The 19,691-nt window shown below is 40.2% G+C and overlaps 1 protein-coding gene across 1 annotated transcript in view; it reads right to left on the minus strand.

The window, feature by feature from the left end:
- The window catches only part of DNAH11 (dynein axonemal heavy chain 11), a 274,673-nt gene that overhangs the window by 23,301 nt on the left and 231,681 nt on the right, over positions 1 to 19,691 (minus strand). The window contains exons 66-74 of the mRNA XM_065398425.1: positions 18,144 to 18,348; positions 16,556 to 16,720; positions 13,643 to 13,783; positions 12,775 to 12,945; positions 10,806 to 10,928; positions 10,090 to 10,283; positions 8,916 to 9,064; positions 7,797 to 7,924; positions 4,181 to 4,408 (exon numbers count right to left, since the gene is read on the minus strand). Of these exons, the coding sequence (XP_065254497.1) occupies positions 4,181 to 4,408; positions 7,797 to 7,924; positions 8,916 to 9,064; positions 10,090 to 10,283; positions 10,806 to 10,928; positions 12,775 to 12,945; positions 13,643 to 13,783; positions 16,556 to 16,720; positions 18,144 to 18,348 (1,504 nt within the window). The remainder of the gene's footprint in view (positions 1 to 4,180; positions 4,409 to 7,796; positions 7,925 to 8,915; positions 9,065 to 10,089; positions 10,284 to 10,805; positions 10,929 to 12,774; positions 12,946 to 13,642; positions 13,784 to 16,555; positions 16,721 to 18,143; positions 18,349 to 19,691) is intronic.

Here is a 19,691-nt window from a genome sequence, read left to right on the forward strand (position 1 = left end):
CAATCTCACAGAGAATGGTATTCCCACTATAGAATTCTATAGAGTAGTTTAAAATTCCATAGAGAAGTTATCAATCTCGCTCAGATTTTATGTGCCTTTTCCAAAAAAGGTATGTTTGGTAATTGTAATTTAATTGTTTTCTTTAGTCTTCATTGACAGAAACTTGGAAATAGGAGTTTCTGTACAGCTTCTTTTTTTTAAGTTCCTGAGTCAAACTTTAAAATATTTTTCTAAAGTATGATCCTGAATCTACATTCCCTTGTGCCCCCAAACTCTTTTGAATTGCCATAATTGTGTGTAAGAAGTAATTAATATTACAACTGATTTTTGATATCCATATACATCTTAGGTATACAAAATATCTGGGGGCTAAATCTCTGGCTGTCAAGGCAAATCACCTTCCCTAATGGAAGAATGAGTAGGAAATTGTGAGCAGGAAAACATGTTTCCCCCACACAAAGACTGGGAGACAACTCATGGCGGGGAGCATCAAGTCCTATAACAAAATTTCTTCTGGGCAAATTAGTGAATTAAATAATCAGAAATACAATATTAGAATAGGATTTATGAATTGGACTCAATCTTCCTGACCCTCATATAGAAATCCACACAACACAAAATTTGTCCTACCTGCGGCTGGCTATAGTGTAATGAATATTTTTTAAAACTGCAGTTGCTCCTACTGAAATGTCAAATAACTTTACAAGAAACATAATAATGACAGTAAGTACTTAATTTAGTCTTGATATATCTGCCAAAGAGTCTGTAGTGCAAAAGTTTGCCTCAACCACCATTGACTGACGACCATAAGAAAATACAACTAGAGTTTCCTGTTGAAAAATCTCACCATTAGAAATTGATAATACAGTTCAAATCTTTAAAAAACAAGTGAGCCATATTTTAATTTGGAACAGAGTTAAATTAAAGTATCTCTTCAAATTCCAGGATGTCCTGTCTGTATGAGAACTATTTCTTACTAGATGCCTTTTAAATATCCCAGGATGAATTAAGGTGTCAGAAAATCAAAGTTGCAATAATTTCTCCTTTGTGCCAGCTTTAAGATTCACATTTCAGATAAACAACCCTCCTAGGCATAACAGCATTTCCCATTTTTGAAAAAGTCACCCTCAATCAGTAATATTTTAACTAAACAACTCCGTGCAACATGCTTTTGCTAAAAACAGTCTTCACCGATATATTTCAGCTTTCTACTAAAAAAAAATAAAATATGCTGTGACGATGTATTATAAACAACTATATAGTTGTACAACAAAAATTGCCACTATAAAAACTGTCTGCTTAACCAAGAGTACACACGATTATTTCCCCTAGGAATCCTCCAGGATCTCCTCCTTCATTTCCTCTGCCGCCCTCACATCATAACCACCATTTCTCTGGCCCAGAAAACCTGATGTGGAGCTCTCTGTATTCTGTGTTGCCCAAAGGGGTTTCTTAGAAAGTGGCACTTAAAATTTTCACCATCATGCCTCATTTTTATCAAGGCAAATAACTTCAGGCCCTTCTTCATGTGTGCTAGAGACAAAATTCCTGCACATCAAATATTTGAATCACTAGAATACTAAAGTACATACAGTTATAATAGTCTTTACCTTGGCACATTTCAATGAGATGGATGAGCTTGATTCTGTATCCACAGCTTATCCATTTGTAGAAGGGCAGTCCTGAACTGAAACTGGAAAGTGATCTACAAGTCCTCCCAGAGTAACAGACTCCAAGAGGAACGGGGTGTCAAGGGAGAAATAGGTTGTGGAGTGGACACCAAGGAATGCTATTCCCCCATTCTTAAGCCCCTTTTCCCCTTATATCTCCCTGCTGGCAAGGCCCTGAGGCAGTTGGCCATTGCTTCCTCTTCCTGTTCTCTCCTTCCCAGCAGTTTTTCAGAAAAATTTTATACAGGTGAATAATGAAAGACCAACATCAAACAGCAAATACCCTTATTTGTATACAAGCACAGGAATTCATAAAAAGGGTATGCAGCCAGTCCCTAAACATTTGTGCTAAAAAAAATCACGTTGTGCCCAGCAAATTAAAAGGGTTGGACATGGTCCAACCTAAGAATAATTTAGAATGGAGCAAATGTTCATAAATATTGTCTACTCAGCCAACTCTATTTTTAGAGTAAGGTCAAATTCTTCACTAAGGCTTTTCTTTTGGGGAGAGGTGGGACAACTAATGAATTGGTTATATACATTTTGTTGGGTTTTCTTTCTTTGCGAGACGGCTTTTTTTTATAGTTTCAAACTAGAGTCAAAACAATTGGTTTGCAAAAAAAGGCTGTAATATTACAATCAGACTCAAAACTAAAGAAAAAGGCCACTAAATGGACTTGAAGTTACAATAAATAATAAAATTAATCGTAGAGGCTATCAATAAGAGAGTCAAGATATCGCATATAACAATCACTGTTTTCTGTCAATTTGCAGTCATATTGCTGCCTTATGGGATATACATTAACATGGATGATCAAGAATGTTACAAATATTAACATTAAAAGGCAAGTGAAAGAGAGGATTTATCTTAAGTATCTAATTCATCAACCTTAGAATTCATCTGTAAGGAAATAAGGGGTTTTGCTTCATCATCATAAAAGAAAATAATATTCACCATATTTAAAAAGGAACAAGACTGAGGTTTAAAAAATTACCTGCAGGTTTCATTGTAGAGATTATTAATAGGTCTTATTGAAATTTAGTTTATGTAGTTTGAGTTTCTATAATTTAGGTGAATTTATGTAAATTAAGAAATATACAAACTTTTCAAGACCCAGAATTGCTGTTACATTGAAATAGATCGCCATTCACATGCCTTTCAGTTAAACAATCTTCAGTAATACCAATTTACTATCACAGCAGCTAACTGTTTCCCCCATGCCTGAGGAAGTGGTGGAGTGGCTGGCACAGGAGCCAGTCCCACTGTACAAGCTAGATTTTTGCCTGTGGACTTTTCCTTGTACAAGGGGAACTTGACCAACTGTGGCCAGAAGACACACTTTGTGCCACCTGAACTGTGCAAAGTCCCACTTACATACATGCCTGATGCTCAGACTGGCCTTTGTCTGCTCAGCATGTGCATGTGCATGGTACATGTCAGTCTCAAGGTTTACATTATGCTGGCTGCCCATTGCCCTAGGGCTGTTTGACACACTAGGCAGCCATGCCTAGTGTGTTGAAGTACTGTAGTAATCAGTGTGGAGACTCTTCAACATCTGGGGAATCCCAGACACTGGGGGACTCTGCAAGTGGCTCGTTAAGCCAGTCCTTTCTGTAATGTGCTGCTGGAACGAACAAGCATTACATAATATCCACTTTAAAAAAAAAAAAAAAGTAGGGTGTCCAGATACAGTGACGCTCGTAGATCTAACCAAAGAAGAAAAGTCCTTCCTGCCTCTTTCCAACATCATATCACCCAACCAGCCTCCCTGCTCCCTCAAATCACCCTCAATCAACTCATCCATCCACCTCCGGAAGAACTTGGGAAAACAGTTGGGTATGTTCTGAAAATCACCAGATCTGGGCTAGGGCTACCAAGGAAAAGAGATGGATGGACACATGGTACCTACTGATAATAGAGAAGGATACACCACCATGATTTGGGCTATACAATCCCTTTGTGAGAATTAAAAATACTACTACTACTACTACTACTACTAATAGGGGTGGGAAGATTATATTTAACAGGCACTGGCAGGAATTTGCAGCGGTGGGGGAGCTGTCACGGGTTGGAAGACGTCATGGTAGGAAAGGGAGAGCTGACATGGCACTCTTAGATCACTAGTTGAGAGGCAGAGTATCAAATGCTGGGCCATGACATTTCTCTGATGTTGAGGTGGCCAATACAGCTACATGTCTGATGTGCTGCTTCCCTGACTGACAAAAGGAAAGCATTGTGTTGGCTAACCCTATACTGCGCTCCACTACCTAATACTGGGAAATACAATCAGGGATAGTATCTGAAGCACTTTGCCCCATGATGATGGGAAACTGATTACAAGGAGGCAGGATAGGGCAGAGCTGGTTAGCCTTCTGTGACCTTTGTTTTCATATGGAATGGATACCGTGACCCCAGCAACAAGCTCCCAGCCCTGGTAGACCAGTTATTTACAAAAGTTTGTAGTAATTAAAAAACCCAAACCCATAGATTATGTAAATGTTGTTCTTACCTGGTCAAAGTTGTAGAGGGCAGCATGCAAATTAGCTAGCACCCCAGTAGGGGGTTCACTGGTAATTTTAATTGAGTTTTCTAGAATTCCTTGAGGGATGATGTGTTCTTCTGGGGTTGGAGCTGGTTCAGCACTAATAAAGACCCGGAAATCAGAGTGGCTTCCTTTGCTGTATTGTTCAAGGAGTTTCTCTAAGGTCCCCAACCACTTGGCTACTAGATGAACATTCTGTTGGAAAACATGGAACAGTCATTGTGAGATAAGAATAGGTTTATTATTTCAGAAGTAAAGTATACACACATATTAAAAATAGCTTTAAATACACTGTTAAGTCAGTTTCATGAAAAGGATCAGGCACTCAACTCCAAATGACATTTCACTATTAAATGAGCACTATTAAATGGTGATGCAGAAGCAGAAAAATTAAAGATTCTAAGAAGGACATCAGTTACATTAGCAGATATTTCACTAGCCTCTGAAGGTTTCAAGCCTTGATTTAGCAAGGCACTAAAACACATGGTTAACTTTAAGCATATGAGTAATTTCATCCCTGTTCAGCAAAGCTCTTAAGCACATACTAAAGTGTTTTATGGAACTGGGCCCCGTCATGGGGCAGCTGGTCCCTGTGAATAGACTTGGCTCAGCTCCCCTGAGTCAGAGCAGGTGGGCCCAGGTGATCCTGTTGAAGGGGGAAGTGCTACACCTGGGGCTATAAAGGCCTGTTACAGGGCAGGAAGAGGAGGAGTGATTGGGACACACTGTGCCTGGGGAGAGGAACCCCAGAGGAGTGGCACTAACTCCTGTGGTGGCCATTGGCATAAGGGGCCAGGAAGGTTGCCCTGGAGCTGCTATTCCAGAAGAGCAGCAGAGCTGAAGGAGGACTGTCTGAGAAGGGAGTTGGCTGGGACTAGAAAGCTGCCAGAAGCAGGATTACCAGAGATCCTAGGGAAGGGAGTCCATGAAACCCTAGGACAAAAGGTGAGCTAAGGGGCTGGTGTCTTGTTTGTTTATTGGCTTACGTTTGGACAATATACCTAAAGGAAAGGAGACTGGGTGTGGCAGGGAATGCCTCTCAGCTATGGGAGAAGCCTTGTTGTGTCACAGATGGTGGAGAATGTGGGCATCTCAAATCAGCCCCGGATACTAGCGGGGAGGGAGTAAGGTGGATCTTTGGTGCCCAGTGAAGAGAAAGCTGAGCCCATGACATTGACTGTCCTGTACCACATTTGCGTGGGAAAGAGGAAAAATGGAGGCTGCGATCTGCCTGTTTATAACAGGACAGCAGCAGCAGATGGTCACGGTACAGTGGCAACAAGAGCAGCAGCAGACGACCCAGGTTCTGCTCATACAATTGATGAAGAACCTGAAGAAACAGCAGGAGGCACAGTTCGCCATTAAACAGAGGTGACAAGATGCCCCCTTTCAACAACGAGTGTGGTTACAGAACAGTTGGGCTAAGGGATGCCGGGCAACATGGTTGGTGATGGAACCATGAGCTGGCTGGCCTCAGTCAAAGCAGGGACCAAAACACAATCCCAAAGGTGTCCTCTGAGTGTTTGAGAGAGTGGCAAGCAACGCAGGATGAGAAGGATCAACCTGGATGGCTCATGTAGCACCATTCCTGATGGGCAAAGCTCAGGCCACTTACTGAGCAATAAGCAAAGAGCAGGTGATCTCCTATCTGGCAGTGAAGGCAGCCATTCTGGATCGAGAGGGACTGACTCTAGAGGCCTAGAAATACTGGTTTCAGGTAGAACCATTTTCATGACGGGCACAGCCACGAGTGGTGGCTCAGAAATTACAGGATCTCATGCCTCCGTGGCTCTGCCCCAAGGCCAGCTGGAGAGAGAGAGAATCATGGACCAAATTGTCCTGGATCAGTTCCTAAAGATTGTCCCCTTGGAAGCCAACAGCTGGGTGAGAGAGAAGGGAGAAGCTGTTGAATGGGCAGAGGCCTTCTTTGAGGCCAAGGGAAACGAGCAGCCAGGGCAGGATGGTAAACTGAGGGGAAGCCAAAGGTGGTGGCCCAGGGAAGCTCTCAAAGGGAAAATTCTCAAATGGACAAAAATGGGGTAATATACAAGAGCTACAGGGGGCCGGGGTAGTCCCACAGTCTAGTGGAAGCCCTCAAGGTGGTGGCTGAGGGGAACCCTTTGTATGCTTCAGGTGTGACCAGCCTGGGCATATTAGACAAGAATGGTGTGTGATTTTCTAGGTTGTTAGACTACAAAAGCACCACGAGCTGAAGAGCTGAAAAGCACTATATTGCCAAAAGCTCCCGAGTCAGAGCAGGTGGGCCCAGGTGCTCCTGTTGAAGGGGGAAGTGCTACACCTGGGGCTATAAAGGCCTGTTACAGGGCAGGAAGAGGCGGAGTGATTGGGACACACTGTGCCTGGGGAGAAGCCTTCACCTTTGTCACCTGAGGCTTCATTACCCCTGCCCTCATTACCCCTGCTTCTAGGCCTGAGCCTGTGAGGTGCTGAGCACTCTCAAATTACATTGAAATCCACCACTTTTCAGCTCCTTCTCTCTCTGTTTTCTCAGATAATACCATTGCTTTGCTTAGTAAGAACTATATTAATATTAGCTGAAAGGCACACCTCCTGGTAGATAAGCTTGAATAGCTCACCGGTAAAGTGAGTTGGAAAAAACAGTGAAAATGTTATAATTAAAATCTCAATTATTTTTTAAAAATATTTTCTCTGTTTCAGTACAGTGCCTAGCACAATGTGGCCCTGACCTCAGTTGGGGCCTTTAGTCACTCCTATTATTTATTTTATTACAAGAACAACTAAACAGCAGCTAACGTTTGCAGCAGATAATTAGGTTGACAAGCTGATGCAGTGCTGATGGTGTAAAAATAGAATTAGAAGGAATAATATGGCTCCCCTAATACCTTTTATTGGCAAGGTCTGGAACCAACACTTCCAGTAGTGTTTCAGGACAATGTGACCATTACATATATTAGCACACTATACAATATAATGTAAAACTGCTGGTCACAGCACCTTGCGTTAGTGACACTAACACTCCCAGTGCTCCTGTCAACTTCTGTGGCTGCACCAAGAATGATAGTTCACCAGGGCATTGTAAAGAGCTTTTTGTTTGTTGCAGAGAGTGGATTCTCAATTCACACAATGCTAGCCAAAGCTGCTACTGCTATCTCTGAAGAGCAGCACTCCAGTGCTGATTATACAGCTTCCCAAGGGCTAGCCATTCTAATTTTATTAGACGACTCCATTATGGCCTACTCAATGGAACAAGAGTTCTTAATTATGTAGGAGAAGAGTGTTCCTGAGGACATAATCATGCCTAGCCATAGGGAGCCTTCTTGTATTATCTCTCCTGGCCCCACTGGGAATACAAAGGTAGTGCTTGTAAATGTGAGGGTAAAGGCAGAATGCCATGAACACTCAATATATGTGAACATTTACCTTGCTGTTTGCAAAGGCAAAAGAAAAACAAAACAAAATGTTTTGTTCGTAGCCTTTTTGAATTCCACAGAAAGTTGTTCCTTGTTGGACAATCCTTACCTTGCAGTCACTTTACTAGCAAACACAGCCATTCACCTAACTGAGTGCACCAATATCATCTATTGTGCTGTTTAACACTTACTTGGAGAATGACCCAATGCCCATGTGTGGCAGCCTCCTCTAGTGCCTCTTCTGCCACCATCTCTTGACCTTGTCCTAAAGAGATATTATGGAATTTTCCAGAGTCGATAGTAAACCCAAGTTTTTTGCCTATAAGGGAAGTGACGAGGGTAGGAATCGAACAGAGCAGAAAGGGGAAAAAATGATAACATCTCATTAATTTCACTATCACTGGTGCAAATATGTATAAGTTCTTCTGAAGCACTTCACTAAACCCTTACAATTTCAACAAGCAAAATTGCGAGCTCTCAACAGCAGCCTTATTGCTGGTATTAGAAAAAGCCTGCAGAAATCTGTTCCCTTGGTTTTAAGATAATGAACCTTTTGACATTTTGATAGATGTTAGGCATTGTTACTGAGCTTTAGAAACTCTTACAGGGGGTACAAAGCAATTCCCTTATAAAAAAGGAGCAACATGTGGTAGATATCACATCAGTTTTTTAACTGATTGGTTCAGTGGGTAAATGCACAAGCCTCTCACCTTGTGAGGCCTGAGTTTAAATTGAGCACAGTCAGGTCACAGCTGTATTAACCTGGTATTCTCAGTGGAGTCTGTGGGGAATAGTAATCCTAAGTATAAAGCGACAGTGCTTTACACAATTGAATATAGTTTGTATAATGACCATTATTTAGTCACAGGGGGCACAAGATTACATGAGCATGGAGAAAATTGCCCTCTGGCCCTCATCTAGTCAAAAGGTAGAAAACAGTACAAAAGAAACTTGCATTATGCCAAGCAGAGGAATGTTCAGTCTAAAAATTTCTTCATACTATAGTGCTAATAGCCTTGCACTTTTCATCCACTCCATTTACCACAAATAGGTGGGGGGTGGGGAAACTTTACAACTTAACTCTTTTGTTAAAAATAAACCCAGTCCAACGTTGTCATATTAATTTCTATTCTTTTATGAGGACACATTGTTTTGGTTTTGTTTAAGATTTTAAAATTTAGGACCCAATCCTGCTCCCTTTAAACCAAAGCCCAAAGTCCCATTGTCTTCAATGCCCAGCAGGATTGGGCCTATAGATATTTACTCTCCTTCTCCTGTGCAAGCACAACTCCTATTGAAAACAGGCTCACCAAGTGTCTCCAAATCTTTAAGAGGGTCTACTCCAGGGGAGAGGATGAAAAACACTGGAGTGGCTGGACTGCTCTCTTCATATGATTTTGCTAAGTCCATCCTGGTGCTCTCCACGTACTTGGAACCTAGTTTTTCCTCCACAAAGTTTCTATATAAATATAAAGTATAAACTGAAGACATCAAGAATATCCACAATTACAGACTTGGGACCTGCATTCTTCTCAGACTACATAACCTGCTGCTCCTAGGCTAGCAGCAGTTTTCTTTAATGAAAGTGTCAGGGAAGCAAGCTAAGGAAGGGAAGGGCAGCCAGGTGGTAAAGAGGGTACAGAAAAATCTGGCATATGTCTGTTCAGGAAAGGGGACAATGACTATGTGATAGAAAGGACAGCTAGGCACAGCAAGTAATCAGTAAGGGAATGCTTCTTCCTAGGAAGGGGTGAGCACGGGTTGCATACAGGGGTGCTGGAACAATTTGTATAGTGGGGGTGCTGAAAGCCACTGAACAAAACTTCAAACCCAGTATATAATGGAAACCACTTCAAGCCAGGGGGTGTTGCCACAGCCGCAGCACCCCTAGTTCCAGCACCTATGGTAGCATAGCTGGTAGGGTTTGGGCAGTTGGGCGAAAGGTACTATTCTTTGGGAGGCAAGGGATTTAAAAAAACCTCAGAGGTTTTGGATAAGTATACAAGGCTGAAATTTTTTGAGGATCACAGATTTTTAAAGAAGAGTGAGATGGAGAATTACCATCCCATGAATCTATCTGCTATCCCTAGAAAAAGAATGAATATTAAAAGAGAAATATGACTAAAAAGTGGGCAGTCAGGAGCATAGATTTTTAAAAAGAATTATAAATGAGGCCCTCCTTGTGGCTCAGTGCACATGTATAGAATCGAATAAAATCACCAATCTATAAATAAGTAAGCCAATTCCCTATAATCAGTCAATCACCCCCATCTGATCCCACCACCTTCTCACAAATACCTGAAAAAGAATAGATAGGCCTTGTACTATTGCCACAAAGGCCAATAATCAATCTCAGGCTCTGACTGACCAAATAGCTTGTAAATTAGATTCCCATAATTGAAAAGTTCAGCAAGGCGGGCTACACATCCAATAAGCCATCTTCATGTGTGGTTCCATGCATACACACAATGTCAAAGACCATACCTAAGAGCATAGGTCATTCTATCTGGGCGCAGTGCCCTCAAGATGATAAGTTTCTGAAGAGAGCTTTTGTTTTTCCATTCCTGTGGGAACTTTTCCTTTTCTGGGCATTCTGAGTCCACCCATTTCTTCCATCTTTTAGGAGACCCTTCGATATCTCTGTCTAACCCTCGGAACTCATCCATTAGAGCAATGGCCTGGAACACACCAAACGGGTGATATGCCCATGACGTATAGTTGGGGTGATAATGAAATACATTTTACTAATAATATTTACTAGTAATATTATTTGACACCTATGACCTAATTTAAAGCACAATTTATACTTACAGCCTATATGAATAAATGTTTTTTGTAAAAGATTACTCCATTTTATATCTCCATACAATCTGTTTACAGTTAAATACCCAGCTACCACACACTGTAACACATAAGATTAGTTTTTTTCTGAGAGTAAGAAGCTGTGTGAAGATTAGAATTACGTTTCTGGAGGAATGCAGAGATTATAGAAAATCAGCATTTCCACATGAAATAAACATATGATTTTATCATCTCAGGGGAAAAAAATTAAAATGCAAGGACAACTCATTTAACAGCACTGCAATTTTTAAAATTTACTATGGAATATATGACTTTATCTGACATTATCTAGCTCTAGGAGGTCTCCAGAAACAACATGAAATAAAATTTAAAACTGAAAAGCAATTCTCCAAACGTACCCTAATGGCACTCCATGACTGAGGAGTTAAAAAGTCAACACGGCTCTTGTGAGTGTGTTCGACTGTGAATCGAAGCAGGAAATCCAATTCAAGGAGTTCTATCTCTTTACTTCTCAGCAGAATCTTGACAGCATACAAAATTGAAAAAGGTCATCAGGTTTACTTGGCAGTCACTTGTGACTTAAAACATTTACCACTCAACAGACATTATTGAATAGGCAGCATAAAACACTGAAAATTCTGGTGACAATCTTCTGTAGCTCCAATAGAAGAATTTAGCTTTAGCCAATTATTTTAAAGTAATGACTAGAAATATATTATAAAAGAAGAAATGGAGTGAGATCAATTCCTAGACCTTCATTATTCACAAAGCTTATAGATTACATTTTCAAACTTAGCACTACATTTGTAGTACACACTGCAGAACTTGCCTCAGACTGTTAAAAAGACACCAAAAAACCCCACCAACAACCTCTGAACTAAATAATTTTGAAGAAGTTAAAATTGTCATTATGCTCTATGCTAGCAGGAGCACCCAAGTCCTTTAAAAATCGCTAGATTACAATAATAGCTATGATTTATGATTCTTAACTACAGTAAAAAGAGTTGCTATATGAAAAAAACAAATTTAAAACCATAGTCCTTAAAGATCAGAGTTATTCTGGGCTTCGATTGTACAAGAATTTTTTTTTTAATAGCACTACTCAAGTGGCTAAGGAAACCTGAGTTCCATACAATTCCCTACATTTGTCCTCCACCCCCCTTTGAACACATACTGAGGGACAGGAAGTTCACACTTGTCAGCGTCATTGTTCTAGGCTCTCTTCAGACTCAGGGAGACCACAATGACTCACATTTGGAATGTTTTTTTGCAATGAGAAGGGGTGGCAACTTTTTTATTTTTTTTTAAATGAAAGCTTAAGAATCTGCAGAAGTTAAACACGTCAGGAATACCACAAAACTATATCAGGGGAGACAAATCTAGCCCATAGGTTGAATGTACAATAAAAATCTTCAATTCAAATGTGTCTTTTTAACTAAATGCCTACCACCACTATCTGTGTTGTCTCTCCTCCCCTTGCACACTGTGAAGAATGGGAATTAAAGCATATGCTCAAATAAATTTGTTAGTCTCTAAGGTACCATAAGGACTCCTCGCTGTTTTTGCTGATACAGACTAACACAGCTACCACTCTGAAACCGATCTCTATCCTGAGAGTTAATTCCAGCTGGAGTTCTCCCCAGCTACCCAGGAATCCAGCAATGACTAATTCAATTTCTTAGTGCTCAGATGGACAATACAGTGAATCCACTGTTGGAAGACTACCTCCTATCACCTCTGGAGAAATGCATCAGAAATATGACCAGGTTCAGGAGACCTTCTCAAAACCTCAGGCCTTCAGGCAGGAACTCTTGAACAAAGGAACTTTGAAATGGATAAAAGACAGCCTGTGACATGCGTGCTGACCGGGGGACCAGATTGTCAGAAAGGCAAACGATGTAGGGGGTGTAATCTGTCTCACCCAGCCCCAAGATCAGGGGCTGATGGGTCAAGTAGGACCTACTTATTATTTACTTGTATCCTACCTGGCCTGAATCTTTATGTATAATCTCAGCCCAAAATCAAAAGATATTTTTATTACTTGGAGAATCTCTGCTATAAGTGCCAAACTCTACACAACTGTACCTAGGGAACTGCAAGCAGCACTTCCATAATTTTCATCCCTACAATGTATGCAGAGGAGTATAAGAACATTTTTAAATGCTCAAAGATAATAAAGACGTACATAAAATACCTGTGGACGTTAATAATATTATTTATATTGCAGTAGCATTCACAGTATGTTAGGTGCTGTACAACCACAGGAAGATATGATGTATCCTCCGACACTGATATTCTTGTAAATAAGAAATAGGTAAAATAAACCACACTCCCCACCACTACCGCCTGAAATTTTTCCCCCCTCACCTGAAAAGTTGTCTGGGCTAGGAAGGTGAGTTTATCCTTTTCAAAAAGTCCCTGACTGGTGTAAAGGAAGGCAGAGTATGTAATAGCTTCTATCAGGTTGGTGATGTGCCCCTGCAGATCCTCTGATGCTTCAGCCCGATCAATTGCTTTATGAAAGACTGTGTTGAAGGCCTAATGAGATGTAGGATCACATTGTTTTTAAAAGGATTTTTGTTAGTTTGTTTGTTTTAAGAGCAATTTAATAGATCTCCAATGTAAGGCTTTTCGAAGTAAGTGCCTGAGCAGTACAAAATGGAGACACTGCACAAGATCATCCCCCTCCCCCCGAAAGAGTAGGCTTGGAGAAAGTTTTCTCCAAGGGGGGAGAAGGGGTTGGATCACAAATGACAACATTTTTCAGTCTACTCATTTAACTCAGGAGCAAACAACATATGTTGACTGACTCCACCAATTTTTCCCACCCACTGGACATCCTAAAACCAACACATTCCCTCAAAGTGAAAAGGCTGGTGGTTTCAAGGAAGGAGAGTTTCCGTCCTCAGCCAGTCACTTTTAGTATATTTATTGTAATACATTGTTTAGTGAATGCTTCAAATCTCTCTATTCACTTGGCCTTGCAGGAAGATTTAACAAAAATAAGGTAAGCATTACTCACATAATCAGAATGTAAACATCTGACAAAAGAGAGATTATTGGGAAGTTCAATATTGTGAGGAATTGGTGGGAAAATGCACAACCCTCACTCTCACACACAAGCACCCCTTACGTAGCAAATATTAATAGCTGATACAAATATAAACGGTTGCTAATTGCTGTAATCAACCCCCCATGCTTGGTCTTTTGTATCACACCAGAAATAAAGCTTTACCTTCAGTGAGAACTGATAGATGGGGTTAATTTTGCCCAGGTCATTAACAACAAAGTAAAGAAGAGACGCTCTCAAAGCCGCTGGTCTGTAATGCTCTCGGGCCTCATTAATTTTAACTTCATTTTCTTTTGCTTCAGCTACCTGTAGGATGATAGTTACCTAGTTCATTTTTAAATCTATCATAACTATCACACTGATCTGAATAATTAAGGGCTGATCTAAAGTGAAAAGTTACATTGGCATAGCTACGTCTCTCAGGAGTGTAAAAAATCCATACCCCTAAGAGACATAGTTAAGCCGACCTAACCCCTGGTGTAGACAGTGCTAAGTCAACAGAAGAATTCTTCCATCAATCTAGTTATCACCTCTTGGGGAGGTGGATTACCACCCCCCTTCCCCATCACTGTAGTGTTTACACTGAAGTGCTACAGCTGTGCAGCTGTAGCATTTTAACTGCAGACATAGCCTAAGTCACACATATGTAACTGACAAATTCTTAACATTGCAAAGTGAGAAACGCAACATGGATACAGCTGACATATCTGAAACAAACTGTTTGGCACAGGTAGAATTAAATTGGTCACCCCGCTCCAGGCTTGCTGGCTAGAAATCAGAGTTGATTTGATCTTCTTTACTATACATTACTATAATTTTAAAACAGCAGTTTAAGAGAAGTTATTATGTCAGTGGTTTGAGTTTTATATTTGTTTTCTTGATGCAGAAAGGTTGGTTGCATGACAACACTATAAACTTACCTTTATTTTATTAAGGAACTTATTAATCAAGCCCATCATCATGCTAGAAGTCGAAGTACTAAGGTGGGTGAACTTGAGTGCCTGGTATTAAATGAGGATATTGATATAATATGCAACACAGAAACTTGGTGGCTTGATGATAATCAACAGGATATGGTAATACCAGGGTACAAAATATATAAGGAATGAAGAGTGGCATTATATGTGAAAGAAAGAATAGAGTCAAATAAATCTTAAATGAATCAAATTGTACCACAGAATCTCTATGGATAGAAATTCCATGCTTGAATATAGGAATATAGCAGTAGGAAAATACTACCAACCACCTGACCAGGACAGTGATGGTGATTATGAAATGCTCTGGGAGACTGAGTTTTCTATTTTTATAGCATCTCTAATAATAATGGGGGATTTCAACTATTCCCGTAATGAATGGGTACATGTCACCTCAGGACTGGAAGCAGAGATAAAGTTTCTTGACACCATAAGTGACTGCTTCTTGGGGCAGCTAATCCTGAAACTCACAAGGGGAGAGGCAATTCTTGATTTAGTCCTAAATGCAGCACAGGATCTGGTCCCAGAGATGAATATAGCTAAACTGCCTGGTAATAGCAACCATAGCGAGGTGGCAAAATTTGCAGATAATACAAAATTACTCAAGATAATTAAGTCCCAAGCAGACTGTGAAGATTTGCAAAGGGATCTCACAAAACTGGGTGACTGGGCAACAAAATGACCAATGTAATTCAGCGTTGATAAGTGCAAAGTAATGCACATTGGAAAACGTAATCCCAACTATACATATAAAATGATGGGATCTAAATTAGCTGTTACCATTCAAAAAAGAGATCTTGGAATTATTGTTTATAGTTCTCTGAAAACATCTGCTCAATATACAACAGCAGTCTAAAAAGCTAACTGAATGTTAGGAACCATTAGGAAAGGAATAGATGATAAGACAGAAAATATCATAATGCCACTATATAAATCCAAGGTACACCCTCACTTTGCATACTACATACAGTTCTGGTCACCCCATCTCAAAAAAAAAAAAAAAAAAATTAGAATCAGAAAAGGTCCAGGGAAGGGCAACAAAAATTATTAAAGGTGTGGAACAGCTTCCATATGAGGAGAGACTAAAAAGACTGGGACTTTTTAGCTTGGAAAAGGGATGACTAACTGGGGATATGACAGAGGTCTATAAAATTGTGAATGGTGTGGAGAAAGAGAATAAGGAAGTGTTATTTACTTCTTCACATTGCACAAGAACCAGTGGTCACCCAATGAAATTAATGGGCAGCAAATTTAAAACAAACCAAAGGAAGTACACAACGCACAACCTGTGGAACTCATTGCGAAGGGATGTTGTGAAGGCCAAAACTATAGCAGGGTTCAAAAAAGAATTAGATAAATTCATGGAGGATAGGTCCATCAATGACGATTAGCCAAGATGGTCAGGGATGCAACCCCATGCTCTGGGTGTCCATAGCCTCTGATTGCCAGAAGCTGGGAGTGGGCGACAGGGGATGGATCATTTGACAATTGCCTGTTCTGTTCATTCCCTCCGAAACACCTGGCACTGGCCACTGTTGGAAGACAGGATACTGGATTAGATGGACCATTAGTCTGACCTAGTATGGCCGTTCTTATCATCTCTAGCTAGTCTGTTAATTAGTCTCAGAGGAGGCAAATAGTGAGAAAAATTACTTGAAAGCAGGTTTCTTAGATTTTGAAATGATTTTGGATTCAGCCACATTCACATCCCTTTGCATTTCCATGAGCTTTCATACATATAGACCTTCCATTCACTTAAATGTTAGGGAATGGCAGTTCTTTTTGAGAGTACCCATATTCATTTGTGACAAATATGTTTAATCACAATTCATGCCACTAGTGCTCATCCTGTTTATGAAGTTTCAGGCATGCAACCAGAAAGCAAAAATTATACCATGTGATTTATGTGACCAGTCGCATGCCACTAATATAGTCATTGCATATAAAGCGTTTACCAAACAACTAAGCATGACAGCAACATTAAAACAAAGCAAAGTCTACTTGTGGATAATTCTAAAAACCCCTCATTTTAAAATACGAAATTAATAATTTGAATTTTACAGGTAACTTTTAAAACTAATAAAAGAACAGAGATTGTTACTGCCTTGTGCTCTATTTCTGCCGCTGTCGACTTCGTTGATTCAAGTTTCTCTACCAGTTCTGTGTCACCCAAGAAACTACCCTCAGCAGCTGACAGACGAAGCAAAAGATCATCCTCCAGGTGCTTCAGCTCAATCTTGAAATCATTCTGTTGCTTGGTCAGGAGAGACTAACAAAGGGAATGAAAAATTTAGACTTAAACAACAGCAGCAAAGGATGACCATTTGTTTTGCAGAATCTATGGCCTTTATTCTCCATTCTGTCACATCACTCTATTTCAGTTTTGTTTCTGAAAAAGAGATGGTATCTTCTATTCTAATGAAAAAGTATGTTACAATTATAGCAACCAGTCAGGAGGAAAGCATGGTCAAACATGAAAGCATGACACCAAGAACCTGGCTTGATTCTTGATTCTGCTCTAACCACCTTGTTCTGCTCAGGGTTGCACGAAGTGAGCAGGATCTGGTCATAACTGGCAAGTGGAGAATTCCCTGGCAGAGGAAATTCCCCTGTAAAGCTGATGGAGCCAACTCCTGCATTAGCCACTTCCCCCTCACCTCAGCATGCAGGCTAGGGCAGAGAAAGCATGGCAGAGGTCTGCTATGGTACCTTGATCATCCATTGGTTTATGATCCTTTAGGGGAACACCCAATCAGCATATGGTCCCTTACTGGGGGCACTCCACTGGACTATGAGGCTGGCAGAAACTGACTCAGATGATCAGGGAAGCATAACTGCATCCCTGACAGCTGTCCCCACAACTCTGCCCCAAGCAGAGCTCAGATGCAAGGGAGAATCTGGCTCAGAAGTTTTCAGACTATGTTCCCAGCTCTGTTCCTTGAAAAGTAATTTAACAACTGTACCACAGTTTACTCTTCTATAAATGGGTAAAATAGTCTCAACTTCCTACTGGTGTTGTGAGGCTTGACTCATTTGAGTCTGCAAAGTGTTTCAAGATCTTTGGAAGAAATGTGCTATAGCAATATGAAGTACTTTTATTATTAATTTTTCACCTATATATTTTTAATCTTTCATTTAACATCCAGTAATCATACGCCAAATCTAATCAAGACCCCTTTTCAACCATTTATACAAATATTTCTGTTCATAAATACTGTAAAATGTGTTATTATTGCCATAAATACATTTTTGCATTGCACAAATAGCAAGAATAGATTCTTAGTACAATTAACCCAATGCCCTAGAGCCTACTAGTGCAGTCATATCCTCTTACAGGTTGGCATGAAATTTAGTTTGTGCTTATTGGCTCAAGACCATTGACTCACAAAATACACTGAACGGGGTTAATCCATTTCACCATTCACAGACACGGTGAAAATGGAAGAGCAGAAAGAAAAATAGGAATAAGATCATGATATATAAATTCTAGCATTACTTTATGTTAGAACCAAACTCCAAGACTTGCAGAGTTGAGAACTCAGTGGGACTCCAGGAAGTGCTTCACGCACCTCTCGGTATCTACTTGATATACAAGTTATTGACAATCACTGCTCAGTAGATTCAACTGGGTATATTAATGATGGCCTTAGATCCTGAGGAACAGCAACTGACTGGTCAAAAGGTGGTCTCACCTTAAGTTTTTCTAAGTCAGGTCTTTCAACACCAACAACCTCAGCCAACAGCTGGTCTTCTAGCCCATCCCTTGTGACAGTGAAATTAATAAGGGTGGTCTGAGCCTGTAATTCTGGCTGATAGTGAGGGTTAGCCAGCTTCGTGTGAAGGATCAGACGGAAATTCTTGTTGAACTCACATTCTTTGTCTTCAATCTTGATATACCTGACAATAGTTAACATGCAAAGTGATGGGAACAGTACTGAATAAAGCAATTCACAAATATCCTACATTACATAAGACCAGTACTGTACAAATTTAATGCCACAGAAAACAGACACAAACCAAATGCTCAGTACTTGCAGTTTGAGACACAACATGAGGATGATAAAATTCACCTAAAGCAAATGAAGTTTAGACTCTCACCCACCATTTCATCCTTTTCATTTCCATAGGTTCACTTGCTCATATAGCAGCATACACTTGTGGCTTATTGGCAATGAAACAGGTTGCAGTATAGAAGAGTTCACAGTTCAGAGGCAACCTTGTGCCCTTGCTCCTTACCATGAACTTGGACAAAGCTCTCAAATAATTCTTACATGAACTGTGTGTGTTCTTACAATTGTTTTCTTTAGCATCTTTTAAATATTCCAGCTATAAAGGCTAACAAAAAGAAATAAACAGAAATACATGGTTATGATAAACTGACAAATGACAGGAAGAGACAAAGGGCCGTCGACTGAGGAACAGAAGAGGATTTTGAAAGGTGGCCGACAAAATGTTTTGTTTAAAGCAAATTAATTACTAGGTCACATGCTGCACAGAGTGAGTGATTCTAAACTTATCTTTTATGTCACTTAAGATCCCTTAAGCAAGGCATTGCTTGCTGGCTCTGCCCTTACTATGATGTCCCAGCATGCACTATGCTGTGGTGCTACTGTTACCAGGAGACCTTACTAAAGCATCAAGATGAGACATGGAGATAAGATAACATTGACCTAGCCCTCTTATTTTATGGCATAGTTTTGAAAAACAAAAATTAATGTTCTGTAGTCTTTGGTCTCTTATTATTTTACCTCTTTTCCATAGCACCATGAAGTGGAAAAATACAAATGAGATTGAATAACAGGGAGGTGGTATCCTGCACACCGCAGCAATTAGCTCAGTCAAACTGCCGTTGAGCTTACAACTTTAGAGAATCAGAGGAAAAAAGGCCTCTAAATAATGGCAGATGGTGAACCTGGTTGGCCTGCAAAAAGCATATAAACTCTAGCCAAACTTTTGAAACCTGGCAGCATGAAGTTAGGTTCCTAAATTCTTATTTAGGCACCTGTATATAAATGGCCTGGATTTTAAAAGAAAATTAACCAAATCCTATATAAAACCGTACTAAAAAGGATCCAGCATCCAGTTTATCATTTTTTGGGTGGGATTTAATACCTAAGGATAAAATTCACTTCTCAGGTCAGCAAGGCAGATTTCAACTCTGATACCGTGTTCTTGCAACACATTGGGAGGGAGGCAAGGGGGATAGCTCAGTGGTTTGAGCATTGGCCTACTAAACCCAG

The sequence above is a fragment of the Emys orbicularis genome, chromosome 2, assembly GCF_028017835.1.
Source record: "Emys orbicularis isolate rEmyOrb1 chromosome 2, rEmyOrb1.hap1, whole genome shotgun sequence".
NCBI lineage: Eukaryota > Metazoa > Chordata > Testudines > Emydidae > Emys > Emys orbicularis.